At 37.4% G+C, this 21,058-nt stretch overlaps 1 protein-coding gene and 1 long non-coding RNA gene across 2 annotated transcripts; one reads left to right on the top strand and one right to left on the bottom strand.

Moving 5' to 3' along the window:
* Window positions 1-2,190: 2,190 nt before the first annotated feature.
* LOC121949314 lies at window positions 2,191-2,826 on the bottom strand. Its single transcript, XR_006106232.1, has 4 exons — window positions 2,739-2,826; window positions 2,576-2,647; window positions 2,393-2,461; window positions 2,191-2,227 (listed from the first exon to the last, which is right to left on the bottom strand). It is a non-coding gene; the product is annotated as an uncharacterized LOC121949314 (long non-coding RNA).
* A 1,265-nt stretch (window positions 2,827-4,091) lies between these two features.
* Window positions 4,092-20,492, top strand: LOC121959063 (protein bicaudal D homolog 2-like). Its single transcript, XM_042508246.1, has 8 exons — window positions 4,092-4,780; window positions 10,928-11,140; window positions 12,336-12,488; window positions 12,877-13,341; window positions 14,118-15,110; window positions 16,285-16,436; window positions 16,921-17,152; window positions 19,130-20,492. The coding sequence occupies exons 1-8, from the start codon at window positions 4,541-4,543 to the stop codon at window positions 19,130-19,132; spliced, it is 2,451 nt and encodes an 816-aa protein (XP_042364180.1). The 5' UTR covers window positions 4,092-4,540; the 3' UTR covers window positions 19,133-20,492.
* Window positions 20,493-21,058: the final 566 nt, after the last annotated feature.

Raw genomic sequence — 21,058 nt, 5'->3', positions numbered from 1 at the left:
AAATTCACCCTCTGTGGTTGGAAACTCCTTCTACCACCGAGGGTGTCGTCTCTTTCTCAGTTTCCTGTCCAAAAGATCATACATATACCATCACTTTAACTTTCAAAGACATTTAAAGTCACAGAATTTAGACTGTGGGGAAGCTACAAAGTCTATTTATCATAAAAATTGTGAAAATTTAAATCAGCTTGTAAGCACACCCACCATAAAGAGCTGTATTTCCGTTTTACTCCTCTAAGAGCAAACACTGTGATTCCACATCCATAAGACAGCGTGTAGACTGGAATAAAGCACAGCATGTTACCACAGAGAAGGGATTTTCACAAGGCGTGTTTGCATATCTCACATACTGTAAAGTTACGTAGCTGTACCGTGATATGAGCTGAGGTTCAGGATGGCCACGAAAAGTGCAAAACAAAACCCCCAATAAACATCTAAAGAGAGAGAGAGAGTCAGAGGATAATGTTAGATTTTATAAAGGACAGGTCTGAATGAGTGTACCGAGCCATAAATAGAATTCACAGTCATTGTTTTATCATATTGTATGTATAGATGGCAGTTGCCAACAATATTATTACTCGCTCCAGGAATTATTGATAATATCTGTTTTTAAAATTACTATGACACTATTAACCAACTATATAGAGGCTAAAAGCTATTAGATATTAATGAGCCAATCTTTAAAAACATTTGTAAGTGATAAATACATGTTTCATTGTTACTTTTAACCTGCTGTAAATGAACAAATTAAATTGCTGGTACGAATCACAACCAAATCATTTATTAAAGGGGAACTACGTCCATTTTAAAAATGTATACGTGTTATTCCTGTAGTACAAGACAGTCCAAAAATCTAAGTATCAAGTATAAAGTCTGGAGCAGCTCTATAGACAATGAATTGGGAAAGATGTTATAAATGACACTGAGAACACCCAGGGAGATATTCTGAGTATAGAACAAATCATGATTTTTGTTTGAAATAACTTCCTCACACAGGCTGTATTAAATGAAACAGTACCCTTGGCAAGTTTTAAAACTCTTTAAAAAGTTCCACCTAAAAAATAAAAAAATAGATTTTTTTTTCACTGTGCGGCAGTGATGGACAAGGTACTCAGATCCTTAACTTAAAAAGAAGTACTAATATTACACGGTGAAAATACACTATCAGAAGTAAAAATCCTGCATTGAAAATGTTACTCAAGTAAAAGTAAGGAAAATATATTTAAATTATCAGAAGTACAAGTACCCAATGCAGAAAAATCTTTAAAAAAAAACAAACAAAGCATGACAAAACTTTGAAATTATTAGAAAAAAAGAAAAAGACACATCCTCTTAAAATGCTCAAGTAAAGTACAAGTAATTCAAATTTGTACTTAAGTATTGTGAGCAAATGTAGTTTACTCACTATATTTGTCTTGTTGTATTTTTTCACCAATGTATTTATCATTATTATTATTATTCCGTTAATTTTTTATTTATTTATTTTATTCCATCTTTTATTATTATTATTATTATTGTTGTTGTTGTTGTTGTTGTTGTTGTTGTTGTTGTTGTTTTGCTATTATTACTATTATTATTGGGTTTTGTTTGTTTTTTTGTTTTTTGCCAGCAATACCGGAAACTATCTTCATGTAATGAAACCTGTACTTTGGACTACTGTGCATCTTGTTGCAAAGGTGTCATATAATCCTGTGGGGGATGGGCCACTAGGTGGCATGACAATAAATTAAAAGCATTCATTCATTCATTGTAGTTACATTCCACCACTGATGTGTGGCAAATATCCAAATGAGAGGTGAACTAGTTTGTAATTACAGTATGTAGCATACTGAATGTACACGTAATAAAAATTATTGGCCAATTAGCTGTAATATTATCCCAAGTGTATGGACATTCTTGTGAGTCACAGTGAAACGTTTTATAACATTTCAACTCTGACACACTGTTCCCCTCAGAAACCACTGGTGAAATTGCAAAGGAAAAGGCTAACACATGCTACAGCAACTGGTGAGCACAAACAAGACAAGATTAAAAACTATTATGAGAATTATCACTAACCCAACTCAGTTTCATATAACACAACTGCAGCTCATATTTATAAATATTGAATATCTAGGCCATGGGAATAACACTGGAATTGTTCATGTAGGTGGTGTTCACCTTTAAGTGTACGTACCTCTTTTCTCAAAGGGGGGTCCTTTACATCTCCTAGTATGGGGTGGCAAATCTGATGGGAAACATAAATACAGTACATTGGTATTATCATTGTTATATATCTAAACATAAAGGGGATTCGGGGAATCATTTAAAGTAACATTTAGCATCTCAAAGGAGAACCTAATTTTTTTAGGCAATAAAAAATGACTATTTTTAATAACTATTTTTAACTTACCAGATATTATGCCCACAATCTCAAACACTATGGTGAAGAACACACCAAGAACTAATGGAACCATAAGTGCTGAAAATGCAACACAAACATTATCAAATATGGGCCATTTTACAAAATATACCAAACAAAAATAAGTATTTTTTTTGATAAATAAGATCATTGGAATATAATATGTCTACTTACAACAGAAGGGCCTGTATAGTGCTGTTCCACATCCCAGACCAAAGGAGATTGAATAAAAATGGAAATATTTGTCTGAAATATTCAGAAGAATAGAAATCAAAAATAATAGATATCTTCTAAATGAAGGTGGATTTCTCTGGTTGTGTGCCCCTAATGTACTTACAGTGTTGGTAAAAGTCCTCTTTCATATTCCTGAAAGACACTATCAGGATCTCTTGGTAAAGACAGATCTACACAAATGCTGTTGCTTGGTGGATAAACACAAAGTAGGCTGTAGGCTGGCAGAAGGAGAAAGGGTGGAGAGTGAAAGACAGAAAGACAGAGAAGCAGAGAGAATAAATAGTACTATAATATAGTGTAATTATATACAAATAGTGAGAGAGCAGATTACCTCACATTACCTCAGACGAAGGACTTTGAGATCTAGAAACACAGGTATACTCACCATCTAACCTTGGCAGCAGGTGAATTCTCCAGGCATGTGTGACGACAGGATAATCAAACATCAACAAGACAACTTCCTTACCCTGTCAAACCACTCTGCCAAGTGTCATGTACAGACAGACGGAAAGTCCCAGATAAGAATGTGTTGCTTTCACATTGACATGAATATGTTTTAATAATTCAGCAATCTACCTTGACACTTTTAAAAGGGCAGGATGAGTCAGTTTAATCATGAATTTATTGGAAGACGTTGACATCTAGGCCTATAGAGGCCTATCTTTTTTTTCCCCTTGATGCTAGGCTTTACGTCAGTAATGTCTGTACAGTGTTAACAGTTATTACTGATTAAAAAAAAGAAAAACATTATAACATTTGAAGGGCCCTGCCTACTTTTCTGCATTTCATAGAATTTTAAATAGAATATTTCGAGGTTTAGGGCTGTTAGTCAAACAAAAACAGTCATCTAGTGCTCTGGGAGCTTGTTAATTGTATTTTCTTGACATTTCATAGACTTCACAATATTCACTCAATAAAACTAATAATAAATGGAAAAATAACCCTTTGAAAACTTGGCAAATTGGCTTGATTTCTTTCAAAAACAAAGGAAGAGGGCAGTAAGCAGTGAAATAAGAAATCACCCTAAAATCATCAAGAAATTTGTAAAAATGCAAGAAAATTACCTGAAATTTACAATACAAACTTAAAAAAAAACAAGGAAATGACCTTGAAAAGGCGCTTTAAAATATAACTATTTGTAAAATAATTATAAATATGTAATCATGATAATAAGAAACACATTTTTCCTAGCTTTTTTCTTTTGCTCTTTAAAACATTTCTCTAAATCTACTCATTTCATGCATTTTTTTAAACAATTCTTGCCAAGTTGCTCATTGCTCTTTTCCCCATGTTTTGAAAGCAATATCACCATTTACCTCAAGGTTTGAAGCTTTAAATACTTGCGAAAAGTGTCTGAAAGCTGCACATGCTTTATGTTCCAAAAGGTTAATAATAAAATAAAAATAAAATGAATGTATCTTACAGGGGTAGTTTGATTTTAATGTCTCTAGATGGCAGTGCTGAATCGAAATCTTCAACAAGTTATGGCTCGCATCCAAGTCCACGCAATGCATTCTGGTACTTGAAGTCAATATGGCAGCTGCAGTACGTTGCCCTTAAGATGCTGGCAGCACACTTTAAACTACATTTCCCTTACCACTCATACCGATTTGAATGTCGTGCAAGGGGTAGCTTTTTCCAATCGATGATCTCAACTGAAGTTTCCTCTGTCAGCTTCCCGGAGGAGCTGAGGAAACTCCTTGATAATGACAAAAGTATCGTCTTGGTTGAGCATCGTTAAAGTCTGCGGCGGGAAAAGGTAAAGGGAACTTAACGCCATTTAAGTCCCTAACAATGCGGTTCAAACAAAGCCGGCAGTGATTCGCGGTCTTGGTGGTTTTCTGCGCTGATCCCTGTTAGCCAGGGCTGGGTCCCGATACGGTTGCAAGTCGGCGCCTCACCAAGATGTCTATGGACGAGCAGGAATATCCCGAAGCGGTACTGGTGACAGAGGCCGGGCCTCAGTGGCTTCGAGTGGAGGTCGAGCGTCTCACCCGGGAGCTCCGTGAGACGACCCATGAGAAAATCCAGGCGGCGGAGTACGGGCTGGCGGTGCTGGAGGAGAAACAGCAGCTCAAGCAGCGATTCGACGAGTTGGAGACGGAATACGAGACGGTCCGGCATGAGCTGGATCAGCTGAAGGAGGTAACCTGAGGTCATAGCCACGCAGACAGACACTTAATACATTGACGGTAGTTTTAACGTTAAGCTAAATGTATCGGTATGTGAACACACGGCATTTAACTCGGTATTTTCTCCGTTAGCAGCAAGTTAACGGTTAGGTTCTGCTGCAGTAACGGTCGACTGTTTACCAACGGCTTTTAACATGCAAACCGGAACCACACAGTCTGTAATCAGAACCAGCATACGTTATATAAACTGCCTGTCATGGGCTTGGTTCATTTAAAGCTCAGCCATAACTTCAGATCATCCTTCCAAAAAAACACGAACAAGTGCTTACGAGCTTGACATGGACAAGCTCGTGAATCAGGGATACACAGCTTGCTTTCTTGGAGCACTTTTGCAAAAATAATTGGAGACGAGGGGCCAGTTGTAGCGACCCAATACATTTCTTTCTAGAATTTGAGGACATTTGTAGTACTTTAGGATGTTTCTAGGATTTTCAGAGGCTTCTTAGATTTTAGGACATTTCTAGTATTTAGGACATTTGCAGGACTTAATTATGTCTCTAGGATTTTAGGACATTTCTAGGATTTTAGGAGGTTTCTAGGATTTTAGGATGTTTCTAGGATTTAGGACATTTGCAGGACTTAAATATGTTTCTAGAATTTTAGGACATTTCTAGGATTTAGGACATTTGCAGGACATAATTATGTCTCCAGGATTTTAGGACATTTCTAGGATTTTAGGATGTTTCTAGGATTTAGGACATTTGCAGGACTTAATTATGTCTCTAGGATTTTAGGACATTTCTAGGATTTAGGATGTTTCTAGGATTTAGGACATTTGCGGGACTTAAATATATTTCTAGGATTTTAGGACATTTCTAGGATTTAGGACATTTGCAGGACTTAATTATGTCTCCAGGATTTTAGGACATTTCTAGGATTTAGGACATTTTCAGGACTTAAATATGTTTCTAGGATTTTAGGATGTTTCTAGGATTTTTGGAGGTTTCTAATATTTTAGGACAATTCTAGGATTTTAGGATGTTTCTAGGATTTAGGACATTTGCAGGACTTAAATATGTCTCTAGGATTTTAGGAAATTTATAGGACTTAGGATGTTTCTAGGATTTTGGGATGTTTCTCAGGTTTTATTTTTCATTTCATTTTCATTTCTCAGAATTTGGGACATTTCTAGGATGTTAGGACATGTCTGGGATTCAAGGACGTTTCTAGAATTGTAGTTGTAGACATTTCCAGGATTTTAGGATGTTTCTTGGATTTTAGCAGGTTTCTAGAAATTTAGGACATATCTTGGATTTGAGGACATTATTCTGATTTTAGGACATTTCTAGGAATTGAGGACATTCCTTTAATTTTAGGACATTTTTAGGATGCTTGTCAGATTTTAGGACATTTCTCAGATTTTAAGGCATTTCTAGGATTTTAGGCAAGATTTGGCCCACAGGCCTTAAGTGGAGTGTCACTATCCTAAATTGTTATAGAAGTCTGCCATAAGGTTATGACAGATTTTAATCAGGCAACCAAATGCTATTCACAGTTGTCAAAGCAAATTAAAAGTTGTGCGGTTTAATGTTTTCCTCCCATTGAAGGATAAAAACATTACTTATTGGTCACTTGAGCACAACACCACTTGTTCTTGGTATGTGAGGTTGAGGCTTTCAACTTAGATGTCTGCAGGTGCAGCAGCATGTCAAACTTAGATCACTTTGTGGCCAACCTGCTGCTAGATTATTGGGTTTAAAAGCTACAGGAAGGGTCAGGCTGTAGTGATAAAAAATGTTTTTCAGTCTTTTATTGCAGTTCAGTTAAAAGTAAATCTTGACAACGACATTTTCCCTCAGACATTATCCCTCCCATTTTTATAACTTCTCTATCTCCCTTTCCTTTGTTTATTTATCCTCCTCTTTGGAGAGATGTTTTGAACTGTCATCTACAGCAGTGCTAGCCTCTGGTTCCTCTGAATGTCTCCATATAAGCTATAGCCTACAGCTGGTATGAAGAACCCCTTTAATAGGAGTGTTACAGTACATTGATCTCAATCAGTATATCAGTTCAACAATATTTTATCTAATATCATTGATGCCTTTTTGAATTCCCATTTCACCTCTGTGTAACCATTTCTGTCTAAATACAACTCCTTTCTAGACATTCAAACAGTGCCACCGGCCTTTGCCTGGCAGATAATGACAAGCAGCCAAGAAAAAGACATTGAGTACTTTTACTGATATTATCTCATATTGATCACAGGCTCCTGAGCTGAACCGAATCAAAATATTGCGTCAGACTTTTATGATGTCAGCAATTATCATGTTGATGTTCAAAGAATAAATATAATATTGTATTGTGATAAAACTTTATGATGTACACCACTAACCAGATACCACCTTATCAGAGATTGGTCAGTGTGGTTGGGCCAGTGAAGCAGTCAGGAAAGAGACCTTGTTTCACATGACAAGATTTTTTGATCTGTCATTATCACTCAATTCAGCTGCCCGAAACCCATTATTAGCATTAAATACTGATGTCAACAAATTTCTTTTCACATCCATTATTACTTCTAGGCAGGTTTTCTTATATGAACATGATAGTCTGTCACGTCACCCTCCGATTTCTATGATGATTTTCATTTTGAGTTTACCATTTGTTGCCATATCTGACAGCTATTGGAGCTAATAATTTCAAAATTAGAGGAAGATCCTGAGCAAACCTGAGGTGAGATGGGAAAAGCACCAACCAGAGCTGCTGAATGTGAGACACATTCAGACATCTGTTAGTCAAGCAAAGCTTCCATTTAGTATGAATATCTTCTAAATGTTGATGTTCTGATACTGGAATTTCTGACCTCAATACAATACCTTGAAAAATTTCAATATTATACCATTTTTGACTCTATGTGTTGATGGAATTGTATTATCATTATTATTATTATCATTATTATTATTTTAAAATTAAAGATAAATATTACAAGGGTATAACATGACAACAACGCCTGTCTTTTCTTTGTTAGCAAAAGTGAACGGCAGAATGAATTTATTGTGGTAAACATTAGCATGTAGATAGATTGAGAATGTGCAGCTGGTACCAGTGTTTGCACACTGCAGAACATGAGTTTTAAAATGGTGTCAAATATTCAGAATCAATATCTATTAATAAATCAATATTTTTATGACAGCACTACTTAAAAATAAACCTTAATGACAGACAAGAAGAAGCGAAATTAGCTACTAAGATCCTAACATGTGGGGAATTTTGAATTTATTTTAAGAGAGAACTTGGGGTTTTACCATCTGCTCAGTATAGCCAGAGTCTTGCAGCCAGCCAGCCTTCTGAGGAACTGCATCCTAAGGCACTTCCACATTGGCCTTAACATTCAGCAGTTGTGGTCTTCAAAGCTCACTGGTAGCCAGAAAGCTACAAATGCAAAATGTTGTGTACAGATAGCTGCTCTGAATAATAAACAAGATAGGCGGAGATAGAAGCCAGTGTCTTACTTAGCTCTAAAAAGAAGGTTGCATCACTACATGTCACAGTTATTTTTATGAGCAGTTAATCAGCCCTATATTTTCATGATTAATCTTTTGGTCTATGAAAGGTCTCAAAATAGTGAAAGATGCCCGTTATAATTTCCTCACAGTGCCAAGGTCATGTTTTCAGGTTGCTTGTTTTATTCAGCCAACAGTCCTTAAATATTAAATAAAATCAGGCCACTGTCATGTAGAACAAAGAAAAGCGTCACTTCCTCACAGAAACTGCAACCACCTTTAATAAATAGATTAATTGACTAATTGTTAGAGCTCTATATTTTATTTATACATTGCAGCCCCAGTCCTGATGAGGAAGTCACTGACGTGTGTCTCACTTGGCAAGTGAATGACCTCTTAGTTGTGTGTTGGTGAATTTCTTTTCCCCACATTGCATTATTCATGACATAGATCACAACGCAGTCACCAAGTGACTCATTGTTGTAGTCATTTTCTTGGTATCTCATGATTCGGACTGCTGCTGCTTCCTTTTCAGTAGAGCATGTCACTGATGTAGGAGAGGGAATCATCCATCTGCACCCACTGTGCTGTAGGTCAATGGTTCCCAACTGGTTCTGCCACTGGGTCCAGCTTTCTCCTTAGTCATTAGTTCAAGGTCCGCACATAAGAGAAATGACCACATGTTAAATTTTATTTTGCAAAATGTAAATAACACATGGCATAAACACGATGAAATAAAACATATTGCAAGAATAAAGAGTTGGTTAGTGTAAACTAGGGGAGTTTCTAGCATTTGAAGACAAATAAAAAACAAACAAACAAAAAACCTGAATGTGTTCTCTTCAAAAAAAGAAAACTTGCAAAAAAAAATTTTGTGTGAAAAATTGAAACAACTTTTGGCGATTTTCTTTTTCTTTTAAATCTTTAAAAAATTATCGTTGCGGGACGAACACTTCCAGCATTTTCCATGAGTCACTAGGGAGGCTCAAGGAAAGATATTTGTAGCTTTGGGGAGGGTCAAAAAGACAAAGAAAAAAAAACAGACAGCCTGTCATTCACAAACTTGAAATGGTCCTAACTCACTTGCGGTCCACTCAGAATGGACCCACGACCTACTTTTTGACTGCGACCCACCAGTTGGGAACCATTGGTTACAGATCATTTCATATTAAAGCTGACTCCTGCATACATATCAGTTTGTTTTACTGGAAATCTTTGTAGAAGAAAAGTTGGGGTAGGTTCTGGTGGGAAAGAGAGCTACAGCTCTGTGGTGGTTTCAAGACTTTCTTGGACAGCAGTTATAACGTCACCAGTTTGGCTCAGTGTCAGGGTTTGCTGGCTGCATGTCTGCAAGCCTTTAAGTCAGATGGCTGTGGGAATGTGACGTCACCCCGTTCATCCTATTTAAACTATTGTTCCGACTCTGTCAATACTGTTAACTTAAGCCTATATACTTTGCTTGAGTTCCAGCCATTAGTTCATTTTGGAGTGATCGCCGTCATTAGACACTGCCTTGTCTGCCTGTCTGTTTCAGAAAGGCCATGATCAGCCCAGAGAGGAAGTACATTTAAATGTGTCATGAGTTCCTCCAGCATCTTGTGGAGTTTTTTTGTGGTTATTGTGATCCAGAGTGACTGAAAATGCCCCAAAGCAGCAGCTTTTCAGATCAACTGCAAAACAGTATCTGACCTTTTCTTGCTTTATTTTGCATTGTCATGTGAAATAATGGAATAATGTCATCGGTGGGATAAAATGGCATTTGTTTTGAGAACTCACTGATGATCACAATTTGTGATTAAATTTAGTAAGAATAAGAATCTATATTTACATTTTATTTTGATACATGAATATAACCAACCCGTGGACATTCCTGTTAAGTGCCCATCAAAGTTTTTTTTTGCCCCGAATTAACATGTTAGAAAGTGCTCACTCCTTGGCTGTGTACCATTCCAAATAAGCTCCATAAATCAAATGGTAAATTTGGGGCGTAAGGTAAGCATATGTGTGCAAAGATTTGGATTTTGTTTAGGTTTGACTTTATTTGACTTGGGCTCGTAACATTAAGTGGAGGTGAAATAATATATACAGAAAAGTGCAGTGGCAAAACAGGCATAAATGTCTATGGCAAATAAAAATGCCAGCGGCACCAGTGTTTATCAGAATGTATTAAATTTTGATACTTTCAACCTTTAACTGGCAGTTGAATTTGATTTTCTCAACTGATTTCCAAGACAGACAAAACTGAATGAGAGGTTTTTGTTCCCTATATGTGGACTGGACAACAGCAGATTCCAGCTGGCTGCAGCCTGTCATGTGAGCGTGACAAATTAAAATTCATGCAGTTCAGATGTTATCAGTGCTTGCTCTGTTAGTGTGTAATATGAACATCATGACATGAAAGCTTATTGTAGCAGCGGGATGGTACAGTACTTGTGAGTGAATGGTCTTCTGTAAGGTAATCGGCGAACAGACAGACGATAATAAATTCAGTAAATGACAGGCCCTGGGTATGAACACTGTTATGGAAACAGTACCCCTGTCTATCATCAGAGCTTATTCTGGCCATGCTTGTGGTTCTTTGTGCGCGTCTTAAAACAGACCAGCTATTAATCCTTGATCAAGTACTTTGCCCTGATGAAATCATTTGTCTCTGTCCCCAGGCCTTTGGACAAGCTTACTCAGCCCACAGGAAGGTAGCAGCTGATGGGGAAAGCAGGGAAGAGTCACTGATCCTGGAGTCTGCCAGTAAGGAGGCTCTGTACCAGCAGAAGGTCCTGGATCTGCAGAATGAGCTCCGACAGACCAAAGCCTCCCTCGCCAGTTTGCAAGCTGAAAACGATCGTCTGTCGTCCATTGCCCTGGAGATGAGAGAGGTATAATAATTAGAGTCCAGTATAAGTATAGTATAGTCCAGTATAGTGTGGCATGGTATGGTATGGTGTAGTATAGTATAGCATAGTACAGTACATTACAGTACAGTGTAGTACAGCAAAAGACAGTACGTATACTATACTATACTATAGTAAAGTTTATTTGCACACAATGGAAAACTGCATAAAATCCAGATGAATAAAAAAAAAGTTACAGGAGAGGTCAAGAGCCCAGAAGCTTAAACAAGTCCACTTGAAAACAACAAACAATAAGAAAAAATGCTATACCACTACTATAATCATAAATTAAATGTAATAATAATTTCATTTTCATTTCAATTTCATTTCAGGATGATTAAACATCATGTTGTGGTTATTTGAATGCCATTTCAATTATAAAGAATGCAAACAAAATCTCATATTCTTTGTTAGATTAGAGATAGAAGTCAGTATGTATGAAAACTGGATGTTACAGAATAGATCTTTTTTGGTTAACTTGAAACTGTTCTTGGATATTGTTGACTTGCAGATACACAATTTACATCTGTGGTGTATGTGGTACCATACTTGCCTTTTTGTGTTGTAAAACTGTGGACTAAATCAAATGTAATTTTTTTCTTAGTGCTAAAATTAGACTTAGTTTATCTCACAAATCAAAGGTATTAACTTTGAACCAAAGTACTTTTGTGTTTGAAAAGGTATGCATCTGTCCAATAATATATTCAGTTAAAGTCAACATAGTTTGAAAGAGAGGGTTAGTAAAGTTTCCTGAAGTTTAGGTTGACATAGACCACCACTTGTTGTCAGGGTGAGTTTTATGAGAGAGTTTAAGTTTGTGCGTGTGGCGGGGGATGGTCAAGTTAGCAGGATTGCCGTGAAGCCAGCAGGACAGATGATGTAATGGTCCACTGTGAGTGACACAAAGGATGCCCTCCACCACGTCTCCCTGTAGCATGGGCTGGTAAATGGACCATGTCCTCCTTCCTTCATTACAGTCGACTGCCAAGTCTTGCCCCTGTGGTATGTGAAACATGCTGACATGCCAATCCCCATTTCACTCAACCAGAGAGTTGTGAGGATGAGGTTTGCACTGCCTGGATGTTTTTTCACTCAAAGATAGTGAGTGTTCATTTTTAATTAGAGTTGATTTTCAAGCAGCCTCTCATACCATGCCACCTCTTTTCACTCCTGTGTGCAGAATTCAGAGCTGGCAGAGCTGCAGCGAAGTCAGCTGCGTGATGACATGAGAGAGTGCAAGGTACGGGAGGCTCGTCTGCTGCAGGACTACAGCGAGCTGGAGGAGGAGAACATCTCTCTTCAGAAACAAGTGTCTGTGCTGAGACAAAACCAGGTGAGACAAAGAACATGATACTCACTTTTTTAAACACCTTCAACTGGGTGAAAATCATGCCAAAATAGTAATAATTTTCCAGTTAAAACCCAATTTATATATATGTAAAAATATATATATATAAATAAGTTGACTTTAAAGACTGTTGCCTTACTTACACTTTTGACATTTGCTATAATTTGAAATTGGAGTAAAAAAATAGCTCTCCTACCTTTTTAAAAAAAAAAAAAAAAAAATTCAACAAACTTTTACATTAAAAGATTTTATTTTATTGGACTTTATTTTTTACAGCCATCTGGTACAATGTTAGGCACTTTGGCTAAAGTGGTAACAAATTAATTAAGTAAAATTATTAATTTTTTGTCTGTATTTTTGACCATCTGCTAAGGTGGAATTTGAAGGTCTAAAGCATGAGATCCGCCGTCTGGAGGAGGACTCCCAGTGCCTCCACGGCCAGCAGGAGGAAGCCGTGCGTCTGAGAGAAATCGCTGAGCGACAGCTGACAGAGGCCTTAGAAACAATTAAAACAGAAAGGGAACAGAAGGCCTCTCTTCGCAAGGAGCTCTCCCACTATATGACTATCGGCGGCTCTGTGTACAACAGCTCTTTCAATATCTCCATCGACAACCTAAAACTCCATGATGATCCCTCCGCCATCACCGAGCCCGACAATGATGATCTAATCAGAGGATTTGAAAATGGCCTGGCCAAGGCAGGTGAAGGTGATGAAGACAACAGAGTTGGTGTGAACAAGAGAGGAGAGGCTTTCAAGCCGGCTCCGAGCTTGGTGGACGACCTGCTGAGTGAGCTCAACATCTCAGAGATCCAGAAACTTAAACAGCAGCTTATGCAGGTATGAAAAGTCCATGAGATGCTCGTTGTGCATCCAGCTCCATTACTTGCTGAATTACTGCAGTGTGTTGCCTGATCCCATATTTTCAACACATTGTCTCAAAAGTAAATTTAACTTTCGACTGTAACATATCTTTAGATCACACAGCATGTACATGCACCGAAAAAAAGTTGATTGTGCTTAGGCACATCTTTGATTGTCTGTCTGAGGATTCATGGGTACCGTAGATGCCACTTTCGAATTGCCCAGCGCTGTATTTGTGACCGACAGCAGACTTCCCTTGACTGTCATGACTGCAAACACAGAGCATTTAATTCACCACTATTTATTTGTTAAAAATAAGTTATTACTTCCTGTTTCAATGATTTTTAGATCTAGGCTTCTAAAGTTATTTAATTTTGCCAAAACAGCAAAAATGTAGGAGTTGTTTGTTTAAAAAAGGGCTGCAAAAGATAAAATTTCTGCAGTAGAGACAGAGCTTTTACTGTCCACATCAAGTGTTACCCACAGTGTAAATAAATGGTTATCGATCGTCTATGGCCATACAGTTTGCATATGCATTTTTACATTAATTAAATATTTATATTTTTATTCAGTCAGTTTTGGTAAAATTAAAGAGAGAAATGCTTCTAGCGGAAAAGGAGAAAAAGGCAATGTGTGTTCTTCCGGTTTATCAAAGTTTGCTGATTTTTTTTTTTGCTTGTTTGTTTTTCTGAGTAGGTGCTGTAAAGTTAGCAAACTGACTAAAATGCCTTTGTTTTTGCATTTATTTTTAGGTGGAGCGTGAAAAAGTGGCCCTGATCAACTCTCTCCAGGAGAGCCAGAAGCACCTAGAGCAAGCCTACGGGACTGTGTCAGAGCAAAAGGAGACCGTCAACAGGCTGACTGAGAACCTCACAGCAATGAGGAAACTTCAGGCCAGTAAGGAGCGCCATTCCGCCCTCGACAGTGAAAAAGACAGGGACAGCCATGATGACGGAGACTACTACGAGCTGGACATCAATGGCCCTGAGATTCTGCAGTGTAAATACACAGTGGCTGTGTCTGAAGCTGGGGAGTTAAGGCAGGAGCTTAAGACCCTGAGAGCACAGTACGAGGAGTGTCGAACCCAGTATGAAGATGAGCGAGCACGGCTGGATAGTGACGTCCATGAGCTGAGATCGAAGTTGGCGTCCCTGGAGAAGGTCAGCCAGACAGATAAAGCAGAGGTGGCCCGTCTGGAGAAGGAGCTCCGTCTGGTCAGCGAGGCTGCAGGAGAATCACTTGGCAGCCTCAATGTGGCCCAGGATGAGCTTATAGCTTTCAGTGAAGAGCTGGCCAATCTCTACAACCACGTGTGTATGTGCAACAATGAGACTCCAAACCGCGTCATGCTCGACTACTACAAGGAAGGCAAGGCCAAAGTAAGGAAGGGGCAAGAAGGGAAGGAGCAACAGTCATCTGTACTTCTTTCTAATGGGCTGATCACTGAGACTGATCCCGGGAAGTCCAGCAGCACTACAGTTAGCCTGGCCTCAGAGCACCGGCCAGAACCCATGAACGTCTATAACCTCGTAGCCATCATCAGGGACCAGATCTGCCATCTGCAGCAAGCAGTGGACCGCACCACAGAGCTGTCACGTCAGAGACTTGCCAATCTGGAGCTGAGCACAGTAGCAGATAAGGACCAGGAGGCCTGCATGGGAGAGATCCTTAAACTGAAGTCCCTGCTCAGCACCAAGAGGGAACAGATCGCCACTCTCAGAGCTGTGCTCAAAGCCAACAAGCAGGTCAGAAGACAGCTCTGCGTGTGTCTATATGTGTGTGTTTGTGTATGTATGCCTGCTGTGAATGTCTCTCAGAGGAAGGATGTTCATTGTTTCTCAAACTGACAAGAACAAAAGAAAGGGGTGATAGTCTTTAACTAAAAACAGGGTTCCCACGGCCATGGAAAACCTGGAAAAGTCGTGGAATTTCACAATCACATTTTCCAGGCCTGGAAAAGTAATCTAACGAGTAAAAATCATGAAAGTTTTGGAAAAATCATGGAAATGTGTTGTGTGTAATAAATTAAATGACATTAACGTAACATAACAGGGAATCTATTTTCTGTAGTTGACAGCATAACGTAGCTTTAGTATTTGTCGACGTGAGAAAACGTTTTGTTAACATTAGGTTTGTATTTAATTGTGTATCACAAAAGTTTCTCCCTGTGTTCTGTCTCTCCCTTCATGTATGCCCACTAGTCATGTCTTTTTTAATTCCTTTTGGCAGGGGCACACACCTTTAAATGGCTTTATTATGTATTTATTTTACTGCTGATTTTTAAGTAACTTGCCTTCTAACCCCCCAGACATGCAATTGTTTTCCTTATTTAAAAAATTTGTTTGGTGATTTTTTTTCCTTTACAATATTTTGGCAATTTTCATAGAAAGCCTATTTCTTTAACTTTTCTTTACTTAATTTTTAAAGGTTTGGGTTTTTAGTTTTGTTTTTTTAATTTTAGCAATTTTGGTGATTTTTAAAGAAAACTTCAAGAAAATGTTACTCTTCTTTATTTTTTAGAAATTTTTATTAGAAATTAGAAATTTGGAACTTTCTTTTCTTGAACTTTTTGGAAGGTGTGTTTTGTTTTAAAATCACCAAAATCACACCATTTGTTACATCAAGAAATTGTGAAAACAGAAATTACTTTTTTCTCTCCTTATTTTTAAATTTTCAACAGTCCCTGAATACATTCAGTTATGTTTTAACAGTGTTCGAATTTTATATGAATTTTATATATTTGAAAAATGCAGGGCAAGTGGGGCAAAAAAAAAAGGTCTGTAAATGTCATGGAAAAGTATTGAAATTGTGTCCATGACAATGTGTGGGAACTCTGTAAAATAATCCAAGTTCAGACTAGAAGGGCAAGAAGTGAATGAATAATGAATGAATAATTATATAAGATCTTATTCTCTCTAGACGGCTGAGGTCGCTCTGGCCAACCTGAAGAGTAAGTATGACAGCGAGAAGGCCATGGTGACAGAGACAATGATGAAGCTGCGCAATGAACTGAAGGCTCTGAAAGAGGACGCTGCTACGTTCTCCTCTCTCCGAGCCATGTTTGCTACAAGGTATGATCATGCATAATCACTGGTTTACATTTCATTGCTGACAAACATGAAATATGCATGTTGCATGTCATAACGCATCTGTTATACTGTATCTACCACAGAAAAATGACAGAAATGCACAAAAAACAATGATATTTTTCTGTTTTCAGCATAATTTCCTAATAATGACAAGAAAAATATCCAAACTATAATGCGTATTCTGTGCTTTAGTGAATATTCTGTTCTTCTTCTCTATTTCATATCCGTGTGTATGTTTGTGAGCAAGACACAAAGCATTGTGGGAAGTCTGATGTAATACTTGTGTGAGTGAGCTCTCAGAGGTCTGGTCCTCCCATCTGGAAAATGCTGTCTGGGGAATGGAAAAAACATGTGACAGCAGCAGGAGTTCAAGGCAGATTGCTCCACCTACTGGAAATAATGTTTATCTGGTGTCTTCCTTTTCCCTCTCTTGCTTGTTGCTCCAAATCTCCTCTCTTCCCCTCAGGTGTGATGAGTATGTCACCCAGCTGGACGACATGCAGAGGCAGCTGGCTGCTGCTGAGGATGAGAAGAAGACCCTGAATTCTCTGTTGCGGATGGCCATCCAGCAGAAACTGGCCCTGACCCAGCGCCTGGAGGACCTGGAGTTTGACCATGAGCAGGCGCGCCGCAACACTGCCACAGCGGCGGCAGGCAAGGGCAAAACAAAGGGCAAAGGAGCGTCCTCCACACATCATGTAAGTCAGAATGAAAGCATCAGCAGAGGCTCGGGTTTCTTCTGCAAGGCTTTTTATTGCCTTTTTAGACTCTACATTTTTTGCAAAATTTGCATTTCTCTCCGGCTTTGCATAAACTCATTTCTGCTTTTTGAGCCATTATACTCTGAACTCAGTTTATAGCATATTAAAATTACAGGTAATACTGCTTAATACTTGTGTACTATCAGCAGTATATGGTTGTTTTCACAGTATTAGACTGGTTGAACAGAACTAGTCCTTTGTTCCGTGCTACTCTTCAACATTTTCTTTTCTTTTGACATTCTGCTTATTTGATTTCACTTAACAACACTCATAGTCATATTACGTTAAGTACTTTTACAAAGTGAGTCATTTTTCCAGTTTTGTTACAGTGTAGAAACAAAAAGACTAATATGAAACATGGGGTGTTCACTTTTAAAGATAATGAAAGAAAGAACAGAATAAACAAATTTAAACAAAAGAATCACATTTCAGGGAAATACACATTTTTCTCTTCCAAATTTCTTCAGATTTAGATTCCTGAAGCCTGGTTAAAGAGGTAATTATTAACATTTCGAAGATTTCATAAATTTTTTCAACAGTTCTCTACAAATGGGGCGTTTGTCTGAAGCCATTTCCTTACGTAACTGTTTTTTTTAGTCGCTAAACTCAGTTTTCCAAATAAGTATGTTGTTTTATATATTTAGATGTTAGAAGAAAAAGACCAAACGGGAGCTCATCCGACTGAAGTTTAATTGTGGACCCAAATATATTCACTAATTCTGTATAAATCTCACGCCATAAAGCATTCACTTTGTAACAGACCCAAAACATATGGTTGTGGTTAGCTTCTTGGGGGCCACATTTCCTCCAGCAGCTGGAGCTGCCTGAGTGTTGAGACTTCTGAGCAGGTGTAGTAAAAAAAACTACAAAGACTTCCAGCCAAAAGCCCTCCAGTCAATTCATCTCCTTGAAGATTTTACAGAATAAAAAACGGTTATATGTTGATGTCTTAATGGTAGAATCAAGATACAGAATCTGTTCAGTTGGCAACAAAGAGCGTGCAAATCTCACGAGCATGGAGTATGAGTCTTATTTTGTGTGTGGTATTTATATCATTATTTGGCCTGATAACCACCTGAAACAGGAAACCTCCGTGCTAATTTAGATTTAACCTAAATTTGCTGCCAGGGTATGCCCCTTACAGATCTGGTGTTATAAGTCCAGGCAGGTGTAATTTGTCATGTAAAGTAACAATCTATCATCCATATTTGGGTTCTGTGACATGATCTGAGACAATGATGCTACGCGTTATCAACAAAACATGATGCGAACAAATGCTTAGAAATTCCAGCCTGAAAACTATTAGAGTTGGCCACAAGAGGCTTTATTATACAAGATTTATACCATTTGATTTTATTGTTATTGTTTGTCAGCAAATATGTTATCTATGTCTTTTTATCTCTGGAAACATCCCTTTATTTGTAATCTAAGTTATAACACAACTTTTGTTTTCTTTCACTAGTCCGAAAGTGAGATGTCGATAAAAAAAAATACAAGACGAAACCACTGAATTTTTTCTGTAGGTTGAATACCAAAGACAAACCAAGAAACCAAAACTGTCTGCATTAATATTTTCAGTTTGGAGTTCAATAATCATATTCCTCTATAACACAAAAGGTAGAATTTTCTGTTTTCTGTATCAAGTAAATTCATCATTTGAAAGGTTTACGTCAGCATGCGGGAGTGACGTAAAAAGCCTGAAATATTTGAGTGACTAAAATATTCTCTGCAATATCAGTGACTCATTATTGAAGCCTGCATGCAAACCACCCCTCAGTCGTCTGCTTCCCGCTTCCATCTAACTTTCTTATTTGCTAACTGCATTGATAAATCTTGTCTCAGTAATTCACTTCAAATTTCAACAAACAATCAATATAATGTGATTTTCTTCTGTTTTTATCTTTCCATTTGCAGTAAATCTGTCATGCCAAGTGTCCTTAAGGAGCTCCGTAAGAGTGTTTGTGACAGTTGCCAGTCACCTGGTTCCTTCACTTTGTAATCCTGGTCCAAATCATGCCGTTGTTAACACAAGAACAAACATATCCAACAGTATTTGCCAAGGTCCTTGTTTTACAGTGCCAAAACAAGTGTGTAAAATTCTGTTAAATATTTAGACCTCAGAAAGAAAGACTCATTGCATCAGCAGTCCTCCCGTCTTCCAACAACACGCTATTATTATTGAACCAGAGGAAGAATCAAGATCTGTGTTTTGCTGATTATGCATTGCCTGGGTTCCCCTGACTGCACTTTTTTTTTTACTCAATTGCTCTAAGGTGATTCCTCTTTATTTCTAAAAATCACACTAATGGTTTCAAGTATTATACAATGTTTTTACCAGATGTGCATGTTTGTCTGCCAGATTCTTGATGATATTTTCAAGTGATTCAACATATTTATTTTTTCATTCACAAATTGAGAGATTATGTGTTAATTCTTTTAAAACCAGAACTTTAAGCTTACTGGTTAAAATCCAACAAAAAAGACAAATACACGTTACTTTTGCCTTAGTTATTTTCTGTTTGGCCTTAAATGAACTGCTGACTTTCTGACAGCCCATAGAAACACTTTCAAGTTTATCGATCTTGATAACCACTTCTTTTATTTAGCTTATTAAAAAAGGATTGCAGTATATTATATATTATTTTTACTATATGATCCTGTGAACATGGTGCTTCAGTTTCAGGGTCTTTCTACATTTTTGGTTCCTCCTGTGTGAACATGGTAGAGCTGTTACAAATTCAAGTATGTTTGTTATGACTAAGGAAGAGTATTAATGCAAAGCTTATTTAAAGATTTCTAAGTTAAGGTCAGATGTTAATAGTAATCGTAAACTTAATTCGTGAAGGAGAGCTTTTAATGTAATTGTTTTAATACAACTGTTTTGTAAACCTTTTGAGTCCTAAATTCTGCAAACAAATGCCTGCAGTGCCATTTTGTGTTTTGTTTAAACAAGTGCAATTTGCAAACATGGAGAGAAGAGAAAAACAACTAAATGTTTATGCTATGTAAAGATATTTTACACATTGTTGCTCACATACTTGGTCCTAATTGTTTTTCTATGTTTTTACTTTAACTGCAACTGTATTTATTTGAAACTGTTCAGACTACAGGATGTCTACATCCTTTTTGTTTCTTAAGGTAGTTGGAGTGGAGGTGACTGGCCAGAGTATCGATAAGACTGAACTTGAGGTAAAAACCTAGCAAAATTTCCTGACTGCGGGCTACTGTCTCTAACAGTTACTGCTGGTGAAGAAATAAATCTAACTTTCACAAAGGGGAGATTTTTGTTCTTTTCTCAGTGAACTACTATTCTGTCTTTTTTTTTTTTTAGCTTTATTTATCATTGTTGGGAAATAACAATCATGATCGTGATATACGGACTTAACCTATATAAGTGGCAAGTAGTGAGTACAATATTGATTGATCTGTGGGTTGAGTAACTTGTTGCCTAATTTGTTATCTGTGTATATATTACATTTTTTCCTGAAAGTAGAGAGCACTCAGCCTTTGAATATAAGATGCATTATTATACACACAAACATAAAAACATATAAATATAGTAATAGGCAATACAATAAATATAGGAAAATACAATAAACCAATAATGGTAACTATGTAGACAATAAGGTATTAATTCTATAGCATTGTACACTTTTTGTTTGTTGTTTAGACTTAAATGATACATGAAAGAATCAAATTAAGAATACATTTTAAATGGAAGAATATTTAAGAAAATGTTTTGTATATGTTGTATCAACCCGATTAAATGTACGAGAGGTTACAAACATTCTGTTCTGTTGCTGGGGCAACAGCTGAACATTCTAACAGGAAATACACAGGGAC

Source organism: Plectropomus leopardus, chromosome 2 (assembly GCF_008729295.1).
Source record: "Plectropomus leopardus isolate mb chromosome 2, YSFRI_Pleo_2.0, whole genome shotgun sequence".
NCBI classification, from domain to species: Eukaryota; Metazoa; Chordata; class Actinopteri; order Perciformes; family Serranidae; genus Plectropomus; species Plectropomus leopardus.
Note: the sequence above shows the minus strand (reverse complement) of the source record. Positions and strands in the feature narration are given on the sequence as shown.

Excerpts from the sequence above, each read along its gene's own strand:
- LOC121959063 (XM_042508246.1), top strand. The coding sequence starts at position 4,541 with ATGTCTATGGACGAGCAGGAATATCCCGAAGCGGTACTGGTGACAGAG. Across the intron at positions 11,141-12,335 it reads TTGCCCTGGAGATGAGAGAG|AATTCAGAGCTGGCAGAGCT; the intron begins GTATAATAATTA and ends TCCTGTGTGCAG. Across the intron at positions 16,437-16,920 it reads CGAGCCATGTTTGCTACAAG|GTGTGATGAGTATGTCACCC; the intron begins GTATGATCATGC and ends TCTTCCCCTCAG.